This window comes from Mastigoproctus giganteus, chromosome 3 (assembly GCF_048544385.1).
Source record: "Mastigoproctus giganteus isolate SK-2022 chromosome 3, ASM4854438v1, whole genome shotgun sequence".
NCBI classification, from domain to species: Eukaryota; Metazoa; Arthropoda; class Arachnida; order Uropygi; family Thelyphonidae; genus Mastigoproctus; species Mastigoproctus giganteus.
Genome location: NC_143577.1, coordinates 97,608,731 through 97,635,563, shown reverse-complemented (window position 1 = coordinate 97,635,563; position 26,833 = coordinate 97,608,731). Strand labels below are relative to the sequence as shown.

General features: G+C 37.1%; 2 protein-coding genes across 2 annotated transcripts in view; one reads left to right on the top strand and one right to left on the bottom strand.

Moving 5' to 3' along the window:
- Nucleotides 1-4,785, top strand: part of LOC150088173 (tRNA-splicing ligase complex subunit RTRAF) — a 124,388-nt gene extending 119,603 nt beyond the window's left edge. The window contains exon 8 of the mRNA XM_090370600.1: nucleotides 4,572-4,785. Coding sequence (XP_090226726.1) covers nucleotides 4,572-4,726 — 155 coding nt within the window. The 3' untranslated portion in view covers nucleotides 4,727-4,785. The remainder of the gene's footprint in view (nucleotides 1-4,571) is intronic.
- Nucleotides 4,786-4,904: 119 nt separating this feature from the next.
- The window catches only part of Ndg (Nidogen), a 255,770-nt gene continuing 233,841 nt past the window's right edge, over nucleotides 4,905-26,833 (bottom strand). Inside the window, exons 19-21 of the mRNA XM_090370056.1 lie at nucleotides 21,584-21,707; nucleotides 13,640-13,755; nucleotides 4,905-5,048 (exon numbers count right to left, since the gene is read on the bottom strand). Of these exons, the coding sequence (XP_090226182.1) occupies nucleotides 4,915-5,048; nucleotides 13,640-13,755; nucleotides 21,584-21,707 (374 nt within the window). The 3' untranslated portion in view covers nucleotides 4,905-4,914. The remainder of the gene's footprint in view (nucleotides 5,049-13,639; nucleotides 13,756-21,583; nucleotides 21,708-26,833) is intronic.

Genomic DNA, 26,833 nt, shown 5'->3' with positions numbered 1-26,833 from the left:
TGGCCAGTCTTAAGAGTCTTAATGCTCCTTACCATCTGGACATTTTGAAGCATTTATTGCATCATGTGCAACCTCAGTATGGAGAAGATGGCAGCTGGTTACTCTTGCATAACAACACACCAAGCCACAAGGCTCTCATTATTTGGGAGCTTTAGGCTAGCAAAAAAAGTCTGCATACTGTTTTCACCAGCCCCAGCCCTGTGTGACTTCTTTTTGTTCCTGAAGGTTAAAACACCACTGTTACTTTCATGATGTCAACACCATTCTAAGAGCTGTGATGAGAACATTGAACAGTATACCAGTTTTGGCCTTCCACCAGTCGTATCAGTCACTTTATATTCATTGCATGCAGTGTGTGGACACGGGAGGAAGTTACTTTGAATAAACCAAGGTTAATTTACTTATGCATGGATCATTAAATTTTGCCACCTTAATGTTAATGATGCATTCCCCGCTCATTCGAACAACCCTATGTATGCACCTAACAAAAAGTCTCAATTTAAAAATGAGTACAGATGATTGCGACAGTGTTAAATGTTGGACCAGAACAAGTTGACAGGAAAAATTATTAGTACAGGTTGACCATCACTAATCTGGCCTCCGGTAATTTGGACATAATTTCCGTGAACGTTATTTCAAAATGACATAATTTCAGAATAACAACACTGACATTACAATATTTATTTTAGAATTACTAATCAAATTATTTGCTAAATATTTTTTGGCCCCTGGGGAATTTTTTTCTTAAACTTGCTTGGCAGTCAATGTGTTAAAGGTAGGAGGAGGTGGTTAGCTGTTGGGTAAACTGTATGTGCTAAAATAACCACTGGCCATCCGGCAGCCCACAGGTCCCAACGCTGCTGGATTAGTGATGGTCGACCTGTATTCTGGTTATTGAAATAACCAAACATATCTGCTAATTTTATTAACAGTGAATGCAAAACTTTTAATATTTATTTTTTTCGTATAAAATCCAATCAAAATGTTACCTACAGTCAATTCTGCTATAACGTGCATTTTAGCAACATGACTGATATATTAGGAAACAATGAGAGTATAAAGCGATTTTCATGTTGGCTGATGCATGATTTCATCTGCAAGTAACACCAGGTGAATGCAAAGCCCGGCACCAAGCTGAATGTAGCGGTCTGCGCAGCAATACATACAAGTTTACGAAGCTTAAAAAATGTCAAATGTGTGAGCTATATTTCCCATTTACTGTACTTGTATTGGTCGGAGACACACTGTTGTCATTCGCTGTATTCAGAAGGTAACATTGTCGGCCGCCATGTTTTCTGGAGGTCACCACCATAAAATAATAAAAACAATTTGCAGTTCTCAGTTTATTGGGCTTTTCTGTTAGTGCAATCTATTATAAACGGGTAGTAAATTTGATCTTATTGCATTTGCGATACTACCGAAAGCTGAAATTTTCTGTGGGTTTTTACGTTATTGTGAAAAGTTAGAAAACAGGTCTTGTGCGTCGGGTTGCATATTATCCAAGTTACTTGCAACAACCAACTAACTGGTTAAAATAAATAAATGATATATACATGAGATAAAATAAGATAAAAGCGTTAAAATATAATATAGTTTTCCCACGCTTAGATGTGCTCTAGTTCATCTGGTGACAGGCAATTGGAGATTTCTAAAATTAGGGCAGCGCTTTCAAATTGCAGCTATCCACCTCATGTTCTAGATAGATGTGAGCTTCAAGCTCACAAATTTGTTACGCAACCTAACCCTCCTCGAGTCAATGAATTTATCTCTACCGCCTACATCCCTTATTATCCAGGCATATTGAAACGTCTTGTTAGGATTTTGCATCTCCATCATATACAATGTGTGCAACTTGTGGGGAGGTAATTACAGTCTATTTCTAAGGTGAAAACACCTGTTCCTCCTTTCCTACAGAGTGGTTCTGTATACTGCATTACGTGTCCAGATTGTGGGGGGGGGGGTGTTATGTAGGTGAGTCTGGTCGAAGACTGAAAGACCAGGTTTCTGAGCATGAGGTGGCTCTGTGAACCACTAATTTTGAACGTGCTGCAGTTTCCGAGCATAATTGGGTTGAGCAGCATAATCTTGATCCCAGACGGGATATTGAAATCGTCGACTATTCACGTGATTACTGCCAGTGCTCATGGCTTGAAGCACTGCACATACATAACAATAATAGTACTATGAATCGCATGAGAGGAGTGCACTTGCACCCTATTATAGAATGTACCATATTGCAGTGCGATGAGTGCTGATGGTCATGTGTACATAATTCTGTTCTACCAACACCAGACTCATGATACATGATCGTGCCCAGCTGACTTTTGCTATTGTAACCATCAATATATACTGAAGTATTCACCGATTAGCTGATGAAGAGGCACCTCGCCTTGAAAGCTACGTATTTTAATGCTTTTATTATACAGTCGATTCCGGTTATTTGGGACACATTGGGACTAGTGCATTTTGGCCCGTTAAGCAGCTGCCCCCATTATCAGAAGTTTCACATAAAAAAAGTTAAAATAAAAAAGTTAAATAGTTAAAAATACAATGTACCCCCCTTTACAATTAGTTCACTGTACAATCAAATCACGTTACGACAAACTCACCATAGTAAAGTACCGTTCACTATACGATGTGTAGTAAGCGCCGGTCATTGTGATCACGTTTGTGAATTGAATTTTAATTCTATTAAACAGCAATTCTAATTAGTGAAAATAGGAGGAATTATTATCCACAGGCTATAAAAGTAAAGTATATTAAGCACATTTACCCTTTATTACCTTACCAATTAAAAATTAAATGATACATGAAATTCGGAAGAATATACGTGATAATCGGAATAATTAATACATACTTTAATATGTACATACTAACTAAACTAGTTGACATTTCTGTTCACTGACATTTGTGGGTGGGGGGTTAAAATTTAAAACAGTAAAAAGATAAGCAATCAATAACAAAAAACATGCCACACACAAATTGCAAGTAACACAACACACGCAAGTGAGAACGGAGTAACAAGTTACAAAGCTTTAAAAATAGAAATGAAGAGAAGATTCTGAAAATTATTTTTTTTATATGATTGAAGATTACATGGAAGTGTAAACACATTTTACCATAATAACCCACAGAATTCAAGTTGTCAGTATTATCGCAAATTCAATAAGATCGAGTTTGCTATCCGTTTATGATAGATTGCACTAACAGAAAAGCCTAATAAACAGGTGACTGCTAATTGTTTTTATTGTTTTATGGTTGTGACCTCCAGAAATCCGCCCAAACTATGTGGTACGGTCGGAGACAATCGTAGGGTAATCTCCAGTGCTGCGGTCTCCTGCCCCGATTAAACGGCATTTTGTCCCAATTAAGCGAAGTAAACCCTGGCTATTTTCTTGATTGGGTTCTGTTTTTTAAGATTTGTCCCAAATAAACGGCTGCCCCGATTAACTGGTGGCCCAAATAACCGGAATCCACTGTATTATATTTTAACCAGTTAGTCGGTTGTCGCAAGAAACTTGGATGATATTGTGAAATGTGTTTCTCGTTCCATGACATCTTCAATCATAAAAAAACTTAAATTCTCACAATCTTCTCTTCATTCCTAATTTTTTAAGCTTCGTAAACTTGTTACTCCGTATCTCACTTGTGTAATTTGTGCATGCCATGTTTGTTGTTATTGATTGGTTATCTTTTTTGCTGTTTTAAATTTTATGATTAAAAAAAAAAAAAAAAAAAAAAAAGTCAGTGAACTGAACAGAATATCAATTAAATAAATAAATTTTCTGTTTATACTCCGGTACAACCAAACGGTCAGAGGAGTTCACAAGATAGAATACAAGAAACAGCACCGTATTCAGTAGTCACGGGCTCGAATCCCGGTCATTCAAGGCACGTGTACTTATGCACCCGCGCACCTGACCACTAGGCTACGGTGGCCTTAGTATGCATATATTGCAGTATTTATTAAGCTATGCATGTAGGCGTACAAGGTAAAGTGCTATATTTACTGTAAAGTTTAAGATGTTTAAACCTGTGTTAGCAATTTTATTGAGTTTCTAACTTTTTTTTTAATGTTTTACTTACTAGACTAAACTTTTTTTTTGAGTGCTCTGCCCCATCCCTATTTTTCCCATAAGCCCTGTTGTTTTTAATATGCAAAATAACATAATGCTGAGATTTTTAGGAACACATACAGTGTTATAGCAGAACTGACTGTAATTGTTTTTATTTTTTGTAAATCACCATAGTGGATGCTGAACTTATAGCATTATCTAGTATATCCTCATTTCACCTGTGCAGTTCTGTAATGAAGTATAGGCACATTGCTTACGTGTAAATGGTTTGGCAGTTCATTGTAGAACTTATCCCCATCTCCATAAAATAGCTTATAGTTATGTGATCCTTTTCACAAGGAAAATACCTTGTAAAAATTAGTTTCAAAAAAAAGGTAAGTTACGCTTGCATTTTTCAATTTCTAATAAATTGTTGCCTTTGTTTCATCTTCCAAATTTAACACATTCATTTGAAATTCTGAAAGCTTTTCTACATCTTTAATTTTATTTTTGCAGATTATGTTTTAAATCATGCAGCAAAGATTTTAAGGTTATTGTATATACATGATCTTCGAGACCTACAGACAGCCATCAATGAAACAATTGTAGCTGTCCAGACTATTACTGCCAATCCTAAGACTGATACACGACTTGGAAAAGTAGGAAAATGAATTGGTGTTAACATTGGTGGTGACTAGTTTAAATGTGGATTAAAAACATTTAGTCTGTAGTTTTGTGTTATTTTATTTAAAAAATAATATACACTGTTATTATACAAGTCATGGAATAATGGACAAATATTTTAAATGATACTGATAATCAAAAGTTGCATAATACTAAAATTGCACAAGGTGTAAAATCAGATTTCATTGCAGTTAACATCACCTGATCCATCTTCATGTAAATCTGGACACAAGCACGTGCGATCACCCTTTCCATCAGGGAGGCATAAATATCGACATCCTCCATTTTGGACAGCACATGGATTTCCCACTAAGAAAGAAATTTTATTTTTTAGCAACCACATGTCATGATTTCACATTTCCTCAAATAAGGGAATTGTCAGAATGAGCTACTGTACATTCTAGCATGAAAGTAGATTATTCCCCCAACTCACATTCATGCTTAATATTTGCTGTAGAAATTGGGTGCTCTTTCCTTTAAAAGTTAACATAGTGACATTTTATTAGACTGCACAGTAAATTTAAAGAAAGCATTAAGCATATACAGCCTGTCTTGTATAGGCAACATCATTCTTATGACATATGTTTGTTTGTTGCCTTTTCAGTACTACTGCTGTACTGTACTGCAAACAATAGCATGGAAGTGCTATAAATATCTGGAAAAAAAATGTCTGTGTCTTGCTTTGAAAGTAGAAGGTTAATCCCCAGTGAATGCTTTTAGTGTGTGGTGAAAATGACTTGGGTATGATTAAAAACAGTTTGAATTGCAGTAATGAGCAAAGAATAGTGATTTGGACCAAATAAGTCATAACACTTTTAATATTAAAGCATTAAATGGACATTTAAGCAGGAAGTTACACCTTCGACATTTTTCTTATAGCTGTTCAATCATTGATATCCTAAATTAACTGGATATGAGGGTAGGCTGAAAAGCAATTAATCTTGAAGCAATAGAGAAAAATAAGAAAACAGTTTAATTGGGTGTATTGTTATTTTGTTATCTGTGTTCCACATAACTTGGTACATTTTGCCCAACTAAAATTCTTTCACCATCTTTTCAGTGCATCATAACTGTTACCTCAGAAGTTCCTTAAGCTTTGGAGCCAAACATGGCCTATAGGAAAGAAGTAGAACAACTTCCACCATGCATAGTCATGTAGCAGCATTTCTGTATTGCCAGGCTTTTTTTTTTTTAATCTCAAAGAAAAAGAAGACATCACTTTGTGAGCCTGATTGTGGGATATAGAGATGTTTTATGGTGAAATTCCTTGAACTGTCTCTTGCTGTGCAGATCACTGTAGTTAATTCAGTATTCATCTACTGTCACAAATGTTGAAAAATACATCCTGTAGGTATAACATTTTCAGCATTTCAGTCTAATTGCATGTTGTTTGAACCATTCACTCAAAGGATTAAATTAGTACAACTTGTAAACAAACCATAAGGAAATGCTACTGCACTGAGATAATGAAGTAATGGCATCATATTTGAATCCACTCTTGTACACTGCTATTTCTAATTTTAAAAACATGTACTAAATGTGTATTTTGTAGTGACAACTGAACTAGAAATTTATGGTGGGGAAATTTCAGCCAATGATGATAACATAGAAAAATGCCTTTGCATACTGGGCTGCTTGGCAGAAAGTACTGGTTGAACAATATGTAGGTACTGTCTGTGAATCTGCTATTAGGAAAATAGAAATCTATTTTGTAATAAAAATAGGTGGAATAGAATTAAGGCATGTCTGCCAGGGGCAAAAGTTGACAATGTAGATCTTTTAAGAATGCAAAAAAGGTGATACTGTTCTACCCACTGGTACTAATGATATTAAGAATAGGCAATCTGAAGATTTGCTTGGCAGGTATAGATAGTGTTAAGGAAAAGCCATGAGTTAGGATTAAATCAGAACATGTCTGGAATTTTGTCTAGGCATGATAGAAGGGAGTACATGATGAAAGCCTTATCAATAAATTCAGCCCTGGCACAGCTACACAATGTCTGCTTGTAAACAGTAGTTGCAGGCAGAAGAGCAAGTGATTCTTTCACTGCTTCAAGTTGAAGCAGTTCAAATTGAACATGCAGCAACCTGGAATGCAAGGTGGAGAGGAGGTCTCATGGGATGAGAAAAAATATGTACTTGTATGTGGATTAATGCTAGGAGTATAGTAAACAAATTGGATGAAGCTGGTGTATTGGTTAAGTCATCAGATATGGATATCATAATGATACTGGAGACATGGTGCCAGATGGGGGGAAGGTAGCAATGGTTAAGGAGCATATGTAATCTAAGGCAGTGCATGTTGAGTCAGTTTGGTGACTCATAGAGAGTGTGAATGTATTATAGGCCAAATGACTAATAAGTATAATGAACAACAATACAGGCAAACACAAAGCACAATGTCTTATAATAGGAGAATTTAACTTTCTAGATATTAGGTGGAACTTGTGGGTTGATGTTTTCTAACATGTTAGGCAACAACAGAAAGCAATGATTTTCATCTGATTATCAGCAGTAACTCTTGGAGCTAGGAACCATGATCAGTGATTTAATGTAGAATCTACTTAATGTCGAGGGTGAGGGATTTTGCTTTTGTACGGGTGACTAATGGTCTCAGATAGTTCCTAAATTCCATTTAGTAAAACCAACTGATGATGTTACCAACATCAAATTCTAAATGGGATGTAATCATAGAAGCTACCAGCCTTTTTATAACAACTGAGATACTGTTCCAGGGCTTAGACCCAAATGGATGTCAGATGAACTGATGAGACTAGTGGAACAAAAATGCATGGGATGATTACAGATTATCAGGGGTGGGGGGGCTACAGATAATTACACTAAGTACAAACTAGTCTACAACCCAGTTATTTGGGGAGGGGGAGAGTAGGCAAGCAATGTGAAGAAAAGGGATGAATTAGAATACATATGAATGGTATAAGTTTCTGACAAAGTGAACAGATATTTTTTTGAGTCTGCATTCACATATGAGAAATTTTTTAGGGGTGGGGATGCCAGAAGAATAGCAAATTACAGGGAGCTAGATGATTTATGTTAACTGAAAGGAAAGAAGAGAACACAAAAGAGGTATGCAAATCTTTAGCCATAATTATGGGAGAATCCTGGATTCAAATGTTGCTGTACTGGAGATGTGTAAATGTATTCCTAATGAAAAATTAAGGTACTATATACAAGCAGTATGTAGTACCTATGATACAGTAATCCTATAACATACAAATTAAGTAGAACCACACTTAGATGGGGTGGGGAGAGAATGAAGAATAAGGAAAATCTCCATGCAGCTTGACTGCATGGGGTATTTGTCAATGATTATCCCATTGTATAAGGCAGTATTTCCCCAACTTAACACAATAATTGCATACCTCTGAGAATTTTGTCTTACCAGTATACCCCTTCTTGCACAAAGATAATTTGGGAGTATTAAAAATATTATTTTATCTGCAAATACAGTACGATATATAATATTCATTTATTGATATATAATAAAAGTTATATGTACACTAGTTATAGAAGAATAACAAATTTATTTCAATGTGATACGTAGAACACTTCCTGCATTAGGAAGTGTTCTAAGTATCATATTGAGGTAAATTTCTCTTATTCTTCTACAAATATTGAAGTAGAACGTATTGAGCATCATAGCTGTGTCTTATAACAAACATATACTATGGAAGTAATAATAAAAATCAGCAAATATATTCTGATAGGATAAATTGTCATGTACCAAGCATTTTTTTTCCCTTTATCTTTATAACATTTTACATAACATTCACCAAGTAATAAAAGATTAGTCAATTTAACAAAGCAGTCTTTTTGAAAAGACTCAGAATGGCAAACTGTTTGGCAAAGAACACATGGCAGCTTGTTAAATTTTGATTTTAAAAGCTATATGTAATTGCCGTGTGTTCTAATTAAGTTTTTAATTAATTAGAACACATGGAAATTTTGTTTAATTTTATTCACAAATTGGCAAAGCTACCTGTCCCATAGGAGCCATATTGATAAACTCACAATCTATACATTCTCTATAATGAAATAAACTTCTAGTCATTGATCATTTCTAGTCAAAGTTAATTTCATTATGCCAATGAGTGTGCAAAATTGGCAACAGTCTTGTTACTGTCATTCTACAATCTCGTCTAAAATACATTAGCATTCTTTCATTTTGAAATGTGAATACCATAATAAGAAAAGTAAAAAACAAGATTGAGTAGTAGATATATTTTGGTTATTATAGAGAGAGAGTACATTCATCTTTCAAGGTTGTTATTAGTGAATGTAAAATAGCATTACGTTTATGGGAAATCAGTAGGGACCTACTATTTAGGTTGCTATAAAGAGCTTCAACTGTATTCTGTTGCCAACTAGAAGCATCCATAGTGCATTTATCCTCTCCTTTGTTTCTCTTTATTGCTAAATTTTCTTATATACATAACTTCTGTAACTTTTCTTGTGATAAACCCCCCTCCTATTATTTTGAAACTTTCTGCATTAAACACAGACATTTGTAAGCATGTTCAGCTACCTCTGATTTCCTAGTATTTCCCTTTTCTCAAATAAACTGCCTATCTTTCCAAAATACATTGTGTCTTCTAATTTTTGAACAGGCTAAGAGTAGAAAACTAGTTTCTTTTCTAAATGGTAGTTGATCATTCTGGTTGCTTGCCAAAGCTATCGGCAGGAACTTTTGCCATCTTCACTAACACCTCTGTTAAAACCTGATAGTTCTAATGAACATCAGCTAAAGATAGAGCCTACCTGCTAGCATACTACTTTTCTTTTATATCTTGTATTGACAGTCTGGGTTAGTTGGTGTTTTATGGTGCATTGGAAACTAAGGCCATAATATGCCAAATGAAGACTATCTGGGCAATTCACACCTCCAACTCCAGTACACTCCACCTCTAGTGGTCTTGTGTCAGAAGGATGACAGCAAGAAACTCCAGGTTGTGATGGTATTTATCCACTTGTTCTCAAAACCTGTGCTCTAGAGCTTACTCCTGTTCTCTGAGTTATATTTTTACACTTTGGTGTAAAAAACAACAGTCACCAATAAAAAGATAAATGTTTTTTTCCCTTCTGCTGGAAATTTGATCATAGCCAGCCAGTTCCTAAAAAAGGTGACAAATTCCTTCCATTAAATTAGCATTAGTAAAGGCACATGATGCAAGAAAGCAAGCTTATATAGCATCAGCCAAAAAAAAAAAAAAAAAAAAACACCTTCCCATTTCACCCATCCACTCACTCCAAATGTTTGTCTAGTTCTGCCTTGAATCTGATTAAGCTATCAACTTTTACAATGACAAATGGAAGTTTGCTCCAGCAATCAACCACCTGCTGGCTAAAGGCAAACTTCCGCACGTCTATCCTACGGCTGTCTTTCCTCAATTTGAATTTATACGCTGTCAGGCGATTATTCTGAGCAAGAGAAAGAATCCCATCAGCATTGAGCATGCTCAAACCATTCAAGGCTTTATACACCTCAATCAGATCACCTTGCAAGTGCCTAGTTCCGGACACTATAATTTGCAAAACTTAAGCCTTTCTTTGTAAGAGCAACCCTTTGTCCCATTCACTAATCTTGTTGCCCTTCTCTGTACTCATCCCAGCAGCTCTACATCCTTCTTAAGGTGTGGCCTGACCATTGCCTTATACAAGGGGATAATCACCTCCTTATACCTGCTAGAAACTTCATATCTGCCTGCACAGTTACACCCCCCCCCCCCAGGTCCTTTTCATTCTCTACCACTGTCAGTGTAGTACCACACAGTTGGTACGTTACTCTGGGATTACTGCTTCCCATATGCAGTACTTTACATTTGTCAATGTTAAACTTCAGCTGCCACCTGTTGCAGCAGCATACTGTCATTAGTGTCATTAACAACCCTGCCGAACTTCGTCTTGTCTGCAAACTTGGGCATTAAGCCTGATATACAATCAGTATCAAAAATAGCAAAGGCTTAATTTTTTCAGTACTCACCTTGATCGATCTGCAGTTGTTATTAGTGAATAATAAGAGATTGGCTAATTTTAGGGTGATTAGTTTTTAAGTTAAGGGGATAAGTTACGGGTAAATGATAATTATAATGGAAACAGGATTAAAATATGCACAAGGAAGTAGAAGTGCACTTACTCCGCCCTTGGTTGTCATGAAGTTGATTTAAATTAATATTCTAAATTGTGAATAAGCCAATAGTCGTAATGGTGGACATTTCATTAAAATGTCTTCAGTTGGCTAGTTAAGTGAAAGCGTACTGTATTTAAGAAGAATTTTGTAATCCCATGATGCACTTTGCCACATGCGGGAATCTCAGGGTGATGAGATTCCAAACTGGAGAAAGATTGAAGGGGAGTTTCGCATTTAAAATGCTTAAGCATTTTAAATGCGAAACTCGGAGTGGTGACGGAACCACTCTATAATAAGGGCTTCGTATTGTAGGATTCTGTAACTGTTTTTTAATTTTAATATGATAATAGCTGAATCAACTGGGGGGGATGGTTGTTTGAGTGAATGTGTGATGTGAATTACACGAATCTCATCAGTATCATTAATAAATACAGAAAACAACAATGGACCCTAGGGGACTCCACTGATAACATTAGTCCAGGAAGAGCAGTGTCCATTGTTTACCACTGTCTGTCTTGTCCCACTCAACTATTCCTTTATCCATAGCAGCAATTTGCCTCCAATGCTACACTGCTCAATTTGTGCAACAGTCTTCGATGTGCAATAGTATCAAAAGCCTTTCTAAGATCCAAATATATGATATCAATATTATTCTTTGCATCCAGTTTCTTTGTGACCACATAGTATCCAATCAAATTGGTTAGACAAGACTTCCCCTTAAGGTGCCTCTGTAGCCAGGTGGGAAGGAGCAGCAGTGCGTAGCACACGCTTCTTGATTAGACTTGGGTTTGAGCCCATCACCATCAAATACGGAGGATGCGGAAAGGTCAGGGAATGACCACCGCATATCCCCGGAGCAATATGGCTTTAGTTGCTAATGCTCCTAAAAAAAAAACCAAATAACAAATAACAACTTCCCCTTAACACCCCTGTGCTGTGTCCAAGCTATAACTGAAGTCTTGTCTAGATGATCCTGCAGCACTTCTTCAACCAGTGCCTCCATTAATTTCCCTGGACATTAATCTTAATTAAAGTTACAGAAGTTAAACTAACAGGCCTATATTTGTGTTGCCCTTTAATCCCCCTTTGTGAATTGGGGTCACATTTGCACATCTCCAGTCCATGGGTAACCTCCCCTGAGTCCAAGGAAGCTCTCATAATTATGGCTAAGAGTTTGCTTACTTCCTTTGCTGCTGCCTCTAATATAACTGGATAGATCCCATCCATCCCAGGTGCCTTTCTTATGTTTATCTTCAACAATTTCTCCTCCACTTTGCGCTTAGTTATTACAAAATCATCTAGTTCACTGCTAGAGTTTAATTCACCTCTGGCATTCCCCTCCCTGAATAACTCCTCATGTTTGAATGTAGATGCAGAATACTCATTTAGTTTGTTAGCTACCTGAGAAGGATCATCAACAGTTGAACCAATGTGATTTAGATTGGTCCACTTCTTCACTCCTTCCTCCTAGAGTTTACATAAGTAAAGAACTCTTTGCTGTTTTTCTTTCCATTCTTTGCCAAAGATTTCTCGTAATCTGTCTTTGTCTGCCTAACCTCCTTTGTGACTTGGTTACAGACCAGCTTCTATCTACCATAGGCTTCTGTGTCACCTGTTAATTTATATGTATCCCATGCATTTTTCTTCTCTTTTCCTGGCTTAATAAAGGCAAGAACAGATTCCTCGTGGCAGAAATTGAGAAACTTCTCTTCCAAAAAGATTCTATTATAAAAAATCCATGGGCCGTCTGGAATAGATTTTTCTGACAGATGTTTTATCATTTTATAATGGATGAGATCTGGTCCAGCAGAATTTGCCTTGGTTAGAGCTGTTTTTATTTCTTCAATGGTATCCTTTTATTTGAAATATCCTTTTATTTGAAATTAATTGGTTGCTTTTCATTATTTGTTATTTCAGGACCAGGGAGTAAGCTGTTGAAAAGATGGTAGAATGTCTCCTCAAGAGTATTTGCTATTGGAGTTAGGCCTGCAATAATGCATCCATTATATTCTGGGACCAACAAAGAATGTGATGTATATTTTCCTTCATTTTTCCAGATTTTGTTCCAGATGGCTTTAGTGCTGATCGACCGGGTACTAGTGGATATAAAATGAATCCACGAACCCTTTTGGTTCTGACGTCGGATATGGTGTGCTTTTAAAAGCCTTGTGATTAGCTGTGGTGGAGTATCATGGGAATATCCCAAGCTTTGTTTTGTGCCTTTTTTGCTTCTGTGCATTCTGAATTCCACCATAGTTTAAAGAACGGTGGAAACTAGTTGGATGTTAGCTGTGATGCACATGACTGTATCAACGATAGTCTCCTGACTGACTGTGGTAAAGTCAATGTTTGCCAGGTGTTGAAAGGTATTCCAGTCAGCCTGTTTGATCTTCCACTGCTTTTTCTGACTGACCAATGAAATGTCCATTCACTCATGATGTCATCTTGCTTATTTTCCTGATCACCGAGGAATGGCACATGTGATCAAGGAGCTGGCAGAGGTTCTGGAATACAATGTTATTAATAAGCATAGTGTAATTGTGTAGTAATCTCTTAAAGTACCATACAGGTGAAATAAAGAGGAACACTGTGCACAAATAATTGGGAATACTGCATAACCATAAATCAAATGTCATGTTCAGTCTTATTTTTCATTTAGGAAAAATTTGGTTTTCTCCACATAGTCTTAAGTTGTATTTAAAGCTAAGTTCAAAAGTTAACAGATTTTCTATCTTAAGTCTTCATTTGTTACCTGCTGGACAATATGAAGGCACTGCAACTATCCCATATAGTTTTCCATTGCCACCAAGTGGTATTTCCAGAGGATCTGCTATTCCACCATTTTTATCTACTTTTTGAATGAATTTTCTGCAAAACAAAAATTCTTTCTGAACAGCTAGCTCACATAATTCAAGATTAAAAATGAAAACAAGCTGAATATTTATTTTCTTATCCATACTATCAATTAAAACAAAGCTTATCTGGACAGGGCATGGATTTACATATATAACAAGGTTTCCATAGAATAAATAGGGTTTGAGCTTTTTTTTTTGTGACTATCGATGAAATTTGGGATGATGACTGAGTTGCTAATATATGCATACCTACCAACTTTGTTTACAAAAACAGATTGTTTTTCTTCCAAAAATGTGCTCAATAATTCTTCCCCCCCCCCCAATGAAAAGCCCTGCAAAAACATGAACAGACAGTAAATGTGTAACTTTTTATTACTTACCACTTTTAGAAATCAGAATTTGTAACTAGGAACCAGGACTTCCAGATCCAGTGTTGCAGTAGTCTTATTGGCAGTGTGGAACTGAGTATTGAAGAAAAATAAATCCTCTTCTGAATTAGTTTGTTTTTTTTTTTTTTTTTATGAAATCCCCCAAACACGAAAGGTATCAAAACCTAGGAGAAGTATGGGGGGGAGGGGAATGCCGGAAACTTTGCTCTAGAGACTAAACATGGGTTTCACCACTTCAAGCCTCCAATAAGCAAAGTGGTGGTATTGCACTGGTTGATGAGTCATCTTCTACACTGCTGACAGTGATGTACATTTCATGCACAAAAGTGAAGTGGTTGTTCAGTAAGCTCTCTCTCATTCAACTGAATAACCTCTGTTTGAAGATAAACTGTTGGTGAGATTGTTTCAAAGGCAAAGCTGGTTTTAGTTTTCTAGTTGCAGAGAGCCAGCTGGTAGAGATACTGAAGCTTTTCCTATTATTTAACATAAACAGTCTAACTGCACACCATTATTGCTCTTTTCTCAACAACAACCTTTCAGAGAGTTACTGTTGTCCTAGAGGTACCTCAGATCCAAACCCCTCAACCATGTCTTTTTTCATGACCATTCTCAATGTCATCAGTGTGGAATAGAATCCATTATTCCACACCTAAAGCCAAGAACATACCACATCAAAATTAGCAATTAACTTAGATCGAAATATCCATCTTATACCAATTATTTATATATATAAAAAAAATTTAAACAAATGTTGAACCAACAGTTCAAGATAAAATAAAGAATGAGTCTTACTTTTTTTTTTTTTTTTTTTATGAAAACCCCAAACACGAGAGGTATTAGAACCTATAGTACTTAGTACCATGCTTAGGTTGGAGGTTGAGAAGACAAAAGAAGATATTTGTTGACATTAGACTTGAACTTCTGTAGACTGTAATTTTCAGGAAATACTTATGAAGGAAGGTTGTTCCAGAAAACAGCAGTTGAATGAATAAACAAGGAAGATGAAAAGTTAGTTCTGCCAGTTTGAAATTGGACAGCAAATTGATGTGACTGGTGGCGGCTCATTTTCGGACTGTTTTGAAAGAGAGCGGGAATTATAGAAGCCAAATTATAGAAGAACAGTGCCCATGGAAGTATCTGTAGAAAAGGCATGCAGCAGAAAGAGTACGACTATGAGACAGAGTGGAGATACTCTGTTAGAGAGGAGTCATTAATTAACCCACCTGCCCTCTTCTGAATGGAATCTAGAAGCCTGAGAGAGGGTTTGGGGGCACCGCCCCAGATGTGAGAACAATATTCCATGGTAGGGCGGATCTGCGATTTGTACAGAGTGAACAGCTGTTTGGAAGAAAAGTAATGCCGAGAGCGAAAGAGAAAACCAAGTTTTTTAGATGCAGAGGAAGCAATATTTGTAATGTGCTTGTGCCAAGAGAGATTACAAGTCAGGGTAATCCCCAAAAGATATAAATCATTTTGCCTAGAAGTCGGAGTGTCACTAAAGATAATCATAGGAGCAGAAGAATCCTTTTTGCGAGACATAAGACAAGACTGAGTTTTAGAAGGGTTGAAATCAACTAAGTTGTTTTTGCCTCACTGGAGAATTACCCGAAGATCGGCATTTAAGGAATTGGTAGCAGATTTTCGAGAAGTTGAAGCTGATTGAGCAGGGCAAGGTTTCTCAAAATGGAAAGTAGAATGCAATGTGCTATCATTGGCAAAACTATGGATAGGATTTCTAGTAAATTGAAGAAGGTCATTAATATACAAGAGGAAAAGAGTGGGGGAAAGAACTGAACCTAGGGGGACACCGCCATTAGTGGAAAAGTTAGAAGACAGAGAGCCATCACCCTCAATGAGCGATCAGAGAGAAAACTGGATAACCAATTACAAAAAACAGTTGGCAAACCATAAGATGGAAGTTTGTTTAGAAGACCTTTATGCCAAATACGATCGAAAGCCTTTGAGATGTCAAGAGCAACTACTTGTGTTTCACCAAACTTTTCCATTGAATTAGTCCATGAATGGGTAACATAAGCCAGAATATCACCAGTGGATCGACACTGACGGAATCAATACTGGCGATCATTGATCAGACGGAAGGTTTCTAGGTAGTTTAAAGTTGGCGGTTAATTGATTTCTCCATTACTTTAGAAAGAGTAGAAGTAATTGCAATGGGACAATAATTGGATGGGAGGGATTTGTCACCCTTTTTAGGAACTGGCTGGATACAAGCAAATTTCCAAGCAGACGAAAAAACATCTTTGGAATAAGAAAGTGAAAAAAGGAGGCAAAGAACAGGAGTAAGTTCAGGAACACAGGTTTGGAGAACAAGTGGAGAAATACCATCAGGATATCGAGTTTTCTTAGCATCAATATTTGTCAAAATCCTTCTGACATCCTTTTGACGGAAGACCACAGGAGGCATTGAATGGAACGTGTTGGAAGAAAAATGGGATGCTAGCAGGTCAGCTTTATCCTTGGCTGAAGTGACAACAGAGGTGGGAGCAGAGATGGGCAAAAGAAACGCCAATAGTTTTGGCAAGAGACCAGAATGCTCGGCTACCATTAGGGCAAGAAGCAAGTTTTCTACTCTTAGCCTGTTCAAACTCTAGTTTGGACTGATTAATAACTGCTTTACAATTGTTGTGAGCTTTGGTGTAGGCAGAAAATGAAACTGTAGAATTAGAAACAAGCCAATTACGATATGCAATGTTCTTCTCTTGAACAGCCTTAGCACATTTATTGGAAAACGAAGGTTTAGATAAGGGATGAGATTTTAAAGGGGAGTGTGGGATAAAGGATTCCATTCCTGCAAGAATAATTTCACTGACACGATCTGAGCAAATGTTGACATCAGAAGTTTTGAAACAGTAATCTGACCAAGGAAAAGAAGATAAGAAATCTTGCACTCTTTCTCTTGTCCAATGGAGCCATGAGATAAAGGCTCCATTGGACAAGAGATAATCAACAAGTTATGATCTGAAGTGTCTAAAGGACCACTCACTTCGACCATGTATTTAGAAGGGTTGTTTGTGAGAAAAAGATCAAGCGCATTGGCTGTATGGTTAGGATTGTCCAGTATTCTTGTAGGTAAATGAACAAACTGTGCAAGGTCATTGATATATCCCTTTTGGGGATTACTCTGACTTCTAATCTCTCTTGGCACAAGCACATTACAAATATTGCTTCCTTGGCGTTACTTTTCTTCCAAACAGCTGTTCACTCTGTACAAATTGCAAATTTGTTTCGTTAATTAATGATTCATCTCTAACAGCATCTCTCTACTCACTGTCTCATAGATGTTCTGTTTCTGCTGCATGCCTCTTCTACAGATATTTCCATGGGCACTGTTCTTCTGAATTGGCTTCTATAATTTCCACTCTCTCTTTCAAAACAGTCCGAACACGTGCTGCCACCAGGCAACATCCATTTACTGTCCAATTTCAAACTCACAGAACCAACTTTTCATCTTCCTTGTTCATTCATTCAACTGCTGTTTTCTGGAACAACTTTCCTTCATACGTATTTCCTGAAAATTACCGTCTACAGAAGTTCAAGTCCAATATCAACAAATATCTTCTTTCTTCTTCTCAACTTCCAACCCAAGCACAGTACTAAATACTATAGGTTCTAATACCTCTCGTGTTTGGGGTTTACATAAAAAAAAAAAATTAAGATAAGAATAAGCTGAACAAAAGAAATATAGAGGTTAATACTAAAATTTGAAAAGGATATATATATATATCAATAAATCCAAACTATTTTGAACAGGCAAAAAGTAGAAATCTTGCTTCTCATTCAAATGATATCCTTCTGGTTTCAGTCGGTTCTATTGCATCCTCATCTAAAGATGAATATGATTTATTGGCATCTTACTTTTTCTGACCTTGGCCAACCTGTCCCTACCACACCAGGCCTTCCTTTCCTCTGTTGGTCTTCTGAATGTTGAACAATCTTGATGAATGTCAACCTACCTCTGCTTTTAGCAACTGTTAAATAATATAACACTATTACATTACAGATTAGCTGTTTCAAATAGTGTTTGTAGAAATGCAAAAAAAAAAAAAAAAAAAAAAAACACTTGTAAAAAAGTAATCACAATCTTCTGCCACAACAGCAAAATTTTGTCATTTGTTTTATAACAGCTTTTTTGCAGGATTTCTGCCAGGTCATCATTGGCTGATTGACCTAACAATCTTTAAAATTTCATCTATGATTGTAATTAAATAACTTAATTAAGAATAATATTATATTAACCAATTTTTTTTTTTTTTGTTAGTACAACAGAAAACTTCAAGTGATTTGCAACATTTTTGAGAATAAAAATTCAAGTATCAAGTACACGAGCAATGTTTTTGTTTTTTATAGATACACACAGAAGCACTTTTCTTTATATATATATATAGATAAATAAAATTTTAACAAACCAATAAAAGATATGTAAATGTAGAATAATATTATGTTAAAGTAAATTTAACAGAACTGATTAAACATTACATCAGACTGTTATATAAAAAATATGGAGAACTATATACAGTGAAACTTCCCTTTAACGGACAGCCATGGGGAACGAAAATGTGTCCGTTAGAGAGAAGTGTCCGCTAACAAGAAGTCTGAGGGAGAAAAAAAAAAAAAAAAAAAAAAAAAAAGAAAAATCGTTAAACGTTTAATGTAAAATTAAATTTAAAATATATACAGATTTTGAACAATATTTTTGTAAATAATATACATACAATTGTGCTATGCATATTATGACTTTATCTTAAGAAAAATACATACATTAATCATTTATTTTCTTCTGCACCTTCTTCAGGCTGATAATTTTGTTTTCAACATTTGTTTGGATTGAAGAAACCATCGAAAGTCCTTCAGTATCTTCTTCAGCGGCGAAAAACATTTTTAAACGATTGATTTGTATGAGTGCTTCTTCTATTTTCATCGGTGGTTCGTCGTTAATGTTCTTCGACAGAATGACCTCCTTCCATTTCTTCATCCTCATGAGGAACTTCTTGAAAAATATCAATGATAATGTCGTTGATATCTAGAGCACCATCTTCTGTAGCGAGGTTCGAGTCTATATCTTTGTAGCCAGGGTCACTTGTAGATGAAGTATCGTACATTATCAATAGATGTTGAAGTTCTTGGTGCTCCACATTGCTGTTCACAACTTCAATTTTTGCTTTTGAGAAGCCAGACTTTACAAAACAGTTCACGACAGTTTGTTTTCTAATTGCATTTACTGAAGAGGAAATCCATTGAATCGCATCTAGGATGCTGACTTTCTTTGCAAGGTCACTCGCACATGTTACATCGTTCATATTTGCAATGAGATGTCTTAAAACACGTTTTCTGTAGTGAAGTTTAAATTCTTTTATTATCCCTTGATCCAAGGGCTGACACTCTGCAGATGTGTTTGGTGGCAGAAAAACGATTTGAATGTTGGACAATTCAATGTGCGGGTGAGATGCAGCATTATCCACGAAAAGAATAATTTTTCTGTTTTGACGAATCATGTTTTGGTTAAAGTGACTTATCCATTTGCTCATGATATCTCGTGTCATCCACGCTTTTTTATTAGACTTCCAGTCAACATTCAAAAGATTCAACTTTATGCCCTTGAAACAACGAGGATTTTGTGGTTTTCCTATAACAAGAGGTTGTTCAAAGTCTCCCAGCATATTTGTACACAATAGTACAGTCAAGCGTACCTTAGAAATTTTTCCGCCCTGGCACTTTTCGTTTTTTAGACTCACTGTTTTTTCAGGAAGAGCTTTAAAAAACAACCGTTTCGTCACAGTTGTAAATATCCTTAGCTTCAAAATCACGACATAAATCTTCCAATTTGACGGTCCACTCTGTTACAATCACGACATAAATTTTCCAATTTGACGGTCCACTCCGTTACAACCCCAGGATCCACCTTCACCACTTACGGTTTTCCAAGAAATTTTATGCCGAGTTTTGAACTTGTCTAGCCATCCCACGGAAGCTTTGAACTCATTTACTCCGATAGATTTCGCAACCTCCAAAGCCTTTTCCCTAATAATAGGCCCATTAATGGGAATTTTTTTTAGCACTTTCGCGACAAAACCACTCATACATAACATCGTCAATTTGAAGTCCAACAGTTTTCGGGAATGATTTTTGAACCTGATCATTTCCGTGTTGCCAAAATTGTTTGAGCAGTTCATTTTTTTTCTTTAGGATGTCGCTTACCTACGTCTTCCCGATTTTGAATTTTGCAGCAAGATTACGAACACTATTTTTTTGCCGATCATACGCATTAATGAGTTCGACTTTATCTTTTAAAGTTAAATGTTTACGAGAAGACATTGTGCACTTCACACGACACTGAACAAAACTGAAACAGAAAAGACGAAAGGCCGACCATATTCACTCTCCCCCTGCACTCACCGAATTCATCAGAAGTTTTACACGTGCCTTAAAATTCTTGAAAAGGGTTTAGAACCGCGACATAAACCTTGATAAAATTCAGAGAATCGGAAATAGAAAATAAACACACGATTGAGGCAATACGTGGAAGAAAAGTTCCTAGAAAAAGGGCCATGAGCTCGCTCGCTGTCCGTAGTGGGGAGATCAAATTAAGTGCTAATCTAAACGAAACAGTGCAGATTGCCTGTCCGCGTCCATTACAGAGAATGTCCGCTAGACAGAAGCTGCAAACACGTTAAAACCAATAAAGGAGAGTTGGGGAATTTGAAACTGTCCGTTAACGAGAGGTGTCAGTTAGGAGAAGTTTCACTGTATACATAAAAATGTAAAGCTATGCCCAACAAAAACACCTAAAAAAAAACTGATTAATACAATTGTTAGTAAAACGATATATTTAATAGCACAATATTAAGGGCTGGAACCATTTAACACATCCAAATAATAACCAAAAGCGATTGCTGTTTGTCAGTAACCATAGGACCTAAAGATAGGCCAGGAGCCTTAATGAGAGGTTAATAATTTATTGGCAGAATAACAGTTAATCCTCAACAGACAGAACAATTATAGTATATACATATGAAGGAGGGGGGGGATGTTATACATACAGACACCTGAAATGGTTTAGGACCACCAACCTACAGTGTAAACTGCAATAATGTGGGTCTGTGGCAATCCACCAACTTTTGTTATATCCTCTCTGTGCAAAAGATGAACACGATAACTTAGCATCTTTGCAATCTAAAGTTTGATTGTAATAGTCTTGATAAATGTTCTCAGTCAGTTCCAGCATATACTGAAAAGCATGAGTGAAATTTGTTTTTAAAAAAAAAAAAAAAAAATCCTTTCAAGAAAATGGGTTTTTCATAACTTTTACAAGTGTTGTTAGGTGGGCACATACAAATTTGGTAATTTTATTTAGAATAAATTTACTGTTTGTCTCTACTCTTATGTATATATGAAACCTGCATTAAAAAAAAGCATAACATAATAGTTACTTACATCTCCCAGTCTGTCCAGTAGATATGCCTTCCTGTGATTGTTAAGCCAAATGGATAAGCAGTAGGAGTGTATATTACACGTCTGCTTCCTCCATGAAGTCCTATGCACTCAATGCGATTAAGTCCTTTTAAGAGAAACCAGACACTTAAAATTAAGAATGTGGACTTTAAGGAGTATATCAAAAAGCCTCATACATACTACACTATTTGTAATAAGGAATGCCGAGTAGAAATGAAGATTAGCTTAGCTTAGCAAGCTCTCATAACTTAGTGTTAAAGTAGTTATAAATTAAAATCCCCCGAGATTAAACCACTGCTTGGCAAGTCAAATCAGTAGGCACTTTGTCTTTTGTACACCACTCACTATAAAGGTTAAAAAATGGCAAATAATTCAAAATTTTTCACTTTTTTAATGGCATCTTAGTTTTCAATCGTTTGAGCTTGCATCATTTAATTTTTTAAAAGACCCGTCCCCAAGACATGCTTTGCCATACAATTTTTGTTTTTTAAAATATGCATCATTATTATTAATACTAGTAGCAAATGATACAAGAAATCAAGCTTATTATACAGTACAACAAAAAAGAAAAAAAAAAAAAAGCCAACACTTATTTCATTCTTATAACAGTTTATTTAGTTCTTCAAACTATCCACCTCTACAGCAAAGGAATTTGCAAATTCCTTTGTCAATTTGAATATATGCTCCATCATGTGCAGTCTGAGCAGGAGGAAGGATTCCATCAGCATTAAGCATACTCAATCCAGTCAAGACAATAAACATAAACACTTCAATCAAATTTCTTAACAGGTGCCTAGTCTCCAATTTGCAAAAGTGAAGCTTTTCCTGTATGAACACCCTTTTGCTTCTGTCAATCTTGATGCCCTTCCCTGCACCCATTCTGAGTGATCCACATCCTTCCTAAAATGAGGCTTCCAGACCTGTATGTGGCATTTGTGATATGGCTTAATCATTGCCTTATACAGTATAATTATCTCCTTATCCCTGCTAACAGAATTTCTACACATCATTGACAAAACCCCATGAGATGTCTTGGCAGCCTGTCAAATGCTTAGAGAACTTCATATCTGACAGTACAATTACCCACAGGTCTTTTTCATTCTCCACTATCTGGAGTGTAGTACTACAGTTGGTATGTTACTCTGGGATTGCTGCTACAAATGCAGTACTTTGCATGTGTCAATATTAAACTTCAACTGCCATTTCTCAGCCTGTCTACATAATTTTTCTAGATCTTGTTGCAGTAGCATGCCTCATTACTGTCATTAACCAACCTACAGCTCTTGGTATCACTGCAAACATTAAACTTGATATATTTTCATCAATAGCATTAATAAATACAGAAAACAACAATGGGCTCAGCATTTAACCCTGGGAGTCCTCCACTAATAATATTAATCCATGAAGAGCAGTGTTTATTAATAACTAATGTGGCGCCTCCGTAGCCAGGTGGGAAGGAGCAGCAGTGCTTAGCACACGCTTCTTGATCTGACCGGGGTTCGAGCCTGTCACCACCAAGTACGGAGGATGCGGAAAGGTCAGGAAATGACCACCGCATATGCCGGAGCAATATGGCCTTAGTTGCTAATGTTCTTAAAACCCAAATAACAAACATAACTAATGTCTTCTTCCCTTTATGACAGCTTGAAGGACAAGGTGGATGCCCTCGAAGGATTAAAAGTGAGGGGCCCCATCAAGCTCTCAGCTGCCCACACCAATGCCAGAGCTTGCACTTGGTCATCACGCAACACAGCGGCAGCCCCCAAGGCAGAATGCACTGGTCCCAAAGGAACTAGTAGTTGTTGGTGACTCTATTGTCAGGGAAACAGGAAACATGCTTTGTAAAAAGGATAGGTGGAACAGGACCAGGGTATGTCTACAGGGGCAAAGGTTGATGATGTTGTAAAGCAGATATCATCTTTTAAGGGCACAAAAGGTGATATAGTTGTACACGTTGGCACTAATGATATTAAGAGTAGGAGACCGGCGGAATTACTTAATAAGCACAGGTCACTGTTGAAAAAAAAGCCGTGAATTAGGGTTGAATTTGAAAGTGTCTACAATTCTGCCCAGACACGATAGGAGGAAGTATATGATGAGAGCCCTGTCGATCAATTCGGCCCTGGAAAGATTGTGCAAGGCTCAAGGGGTAGAATTTTTTCAGCCTGGTCTGTACTTGTTAACAGGAGAGACTACTTCTACAGGGATGGGATACACTTAAATAGAAAGGGTGCAAGAATGTTTGCTGATGCTATCGAGGCAGTGTCAGAAAACTGCTAGATTGGGGGGGATACAAAGACTAATAGATTAACAGTAGCCACTGGCGGAGGTGAAAGTGATTCTTGCACTGCTTCTATTGGAATGAGCAGCAGCCTGGAAAATAAGATGCAGGATATTTCAGAGACTGCTGGGAATCATTGGGGTACAAGTAAACACATGGGTTGTGTTAGGGTAGTTAAGAAAAAGAACAGGTGCATGTATACTTGTGTGTACACCAATGCTAGGAGTTTAGTAAATAAATTTGATGAATTTGAGGTACTGCTGAAAACATCAAAGGCAGATATTGTTGGGATTTCAGAGACGTGGTGTCACACAGATATAAGGAATGCAGAACTGCAATTTGGGGAGTACAACGTCTACTAAAAGGATAGACAGGATAGGAAGGGAGGAGGGGTTATGCTATTAGTTAAGAAATACATAAAATTCAAGGAAGTGAAGCCAGTCGACATCGCTGGACAGTGCAGTGTCGGGTCAGTTTGGTGTGACATAAGCATTGGGAGATCAAAATTGAGTAGGAGTATGCTATTGGCCTAATGACTCTGATGAGTATAATAAGAAACTGTACAGGGAAATAGTGGGCCAGTAAATCAGAGTCTTATAATGAGGGATTTTAATTTCCCAGATATTAACTGGAATTTGGGGGCTGGTCACTCACACACTAGCAAGGCTTTTGTGGATTTATTGGATGATTGTTTTCTACATCAGCATGTTCGGGAGGCAACTAGAGGGAGTAATACTCTTGATTTGATTATCAGTAGTGATTCTTCATGCATTAAGAATTTGCAGATAAATGAATCACTAGGTGGCAGTGATCACAGTGTGCTGAAGTGGGATTTACTCAAGGAGGTAACTACCATTAGGGGTAAAGGGAAGGGGTATTGCTTTCGTAAAGGCAACTACGATGGTCTGAGACAGTATTTAAATTCTATACAGTGGGACCAACTGATGATGTTACCAACAGCAAATTCAAAATGGGAAGAATTCAAAGAACTTATCTTGGAAGCTACTAGGCTTTACATACCAACTAAGAAATATTGTTCAAGGTTCAGGCCTAAATGGATGTCAGATGAACTAATGAGACATATGGCAGAGAAGAAAAATGCATGGGATACATATAAATTAACACGTGACACAGAAGCCTATGATAGATACAAGTTGATCTGTAACCAAGTTACAAAGGAGGTTAGGCAGGCGAAGACAGATTACGAGAAATCTTTGGCAAGGGATGCAAAGAAAAACAGTAAAGAGTTCTTTACTTATGTAAACTCCAGATGAATCAGATTGGTCCACTTGATATCGATGGGTCAACTGTTGATGATCCTGCTCAGGTAGCTAACAAACTAAATGAATATTTTGCATTGACATTCACACATGAGGAGTTATTCAGAGAGGGGAATGCCAGAGGTGTATTCAACTCTGGCAGTAAGCTAGAGAATCTTGTAATAACTGAGAGTAAAGTGGAGGAGAAATTGTTGAAGATAAACACAAGAAAGGCACCTCGGGTGGATGGGATCAATCCAGTTATATTAAAGGAGGCAGCAAAGGAAGTAAGCAAACCCTTAGCCATAATTATGAGAGCTTCCTTGGACTCAGGGGAGGTACCCATAGACTGGAGATGTGGAAATGTGACCCCAATTCACAAAGGAGGATCAAAGGATGACACAAGTAATTATAGACCTGTGAGTTTAACTTCTGTTCCTGGAAAATTAATGAACGCACTGGTTAAAGAAGCACTGCAGGATTATCTAGACAAGACTTCAGTTATAGCTCGGACACAGCATGGTTTTGTTAAGGGGAAGTCTTGCCTGACCAATTTGATTGGATACTATGATGCAGTCACAAAAGAACTGGATGCAGGGAATAACTTTGATATTATATACTTGGATCTTAGAAAGGCTTTTGATACTATTGCACATGGAAGACTGCTGCACAAATTGGAGCAGTGTGGCATTGGAGGCAAATTGCTGCTATGGATAAAGGGATGGTTGAGCGAGAGAAGACAGAGTGGTAATCAATGGACACTGCTCATCGTGGACTAATGTTATTAGTGGAGTCCCCAGGGCTCAGTGTTGGGTCCATTATTGTTTTCTGTATTTATAAATGATATTGATGATGGTATATCAAGCTTAATGTCCAAGTTTGCAGACGATACGAAGGTTGGCAGGGTTGTTAAGGACACTATTGACACTGTGCTGTTGCAACAGGATCTGGAAAGGTTGAGCAGATGGGCTGAGAGGTGGCAAATGAAGTTTAACATTGACAAATGTAAAGTACTACATATGGGAAACAGCAACCCCAGAGCAATGTATCAACTCTGTGGTACTACACTGACATTGGAAGAGAATGAAAGGGACCTGGGGGTGGTTGTGCAGGCAGATATGAAGTTCTCCCGGACAGTGCAGACGGGCTGCAAGAGTAGCTCATGGTGTTTTGTCAATGATATATAGGAATTTTTCTAGCAGGGATAAGGAGGTGATTATTCCCTTGTATAAGGCAATGGTCAGGCCACACCTAGAGTACTGTATACAGGCCTGGAGGCCTCATTTCAAGAGGGATGTAGAGCTGCTGGAACGAGTACAGAGAAGGGCAACAAGATTAGTGAATGGAACAAAGGGGTGTTCTTACAAAGAAAGGCTTAAGTTTTGCAAATTACAGTGTCTGGAGACTAGGCACCAGTGAGGTGATCTGATAGAGGTGTATAAAGCCTTGAATGGTTTGAGCATGCTCAATGCTGATGGGATTCTTCCTCTTGCTTAGAATAATCCTGAGAGGGCATAAATTCAAATTGAGGAAAGACAGATGTAGGATAGACATGCGGAAATTTGCCTTTAGCCAGCTGGTGGTTGGTTGGTTGGTGGAACAGACTTCCATCCCTTGTCGTGGAAGTTGATAGTCTAAATAAGTTTAAGGTTCAGCTGGACAGGTATTTCAAACTAACAGAGGGATGAAGTG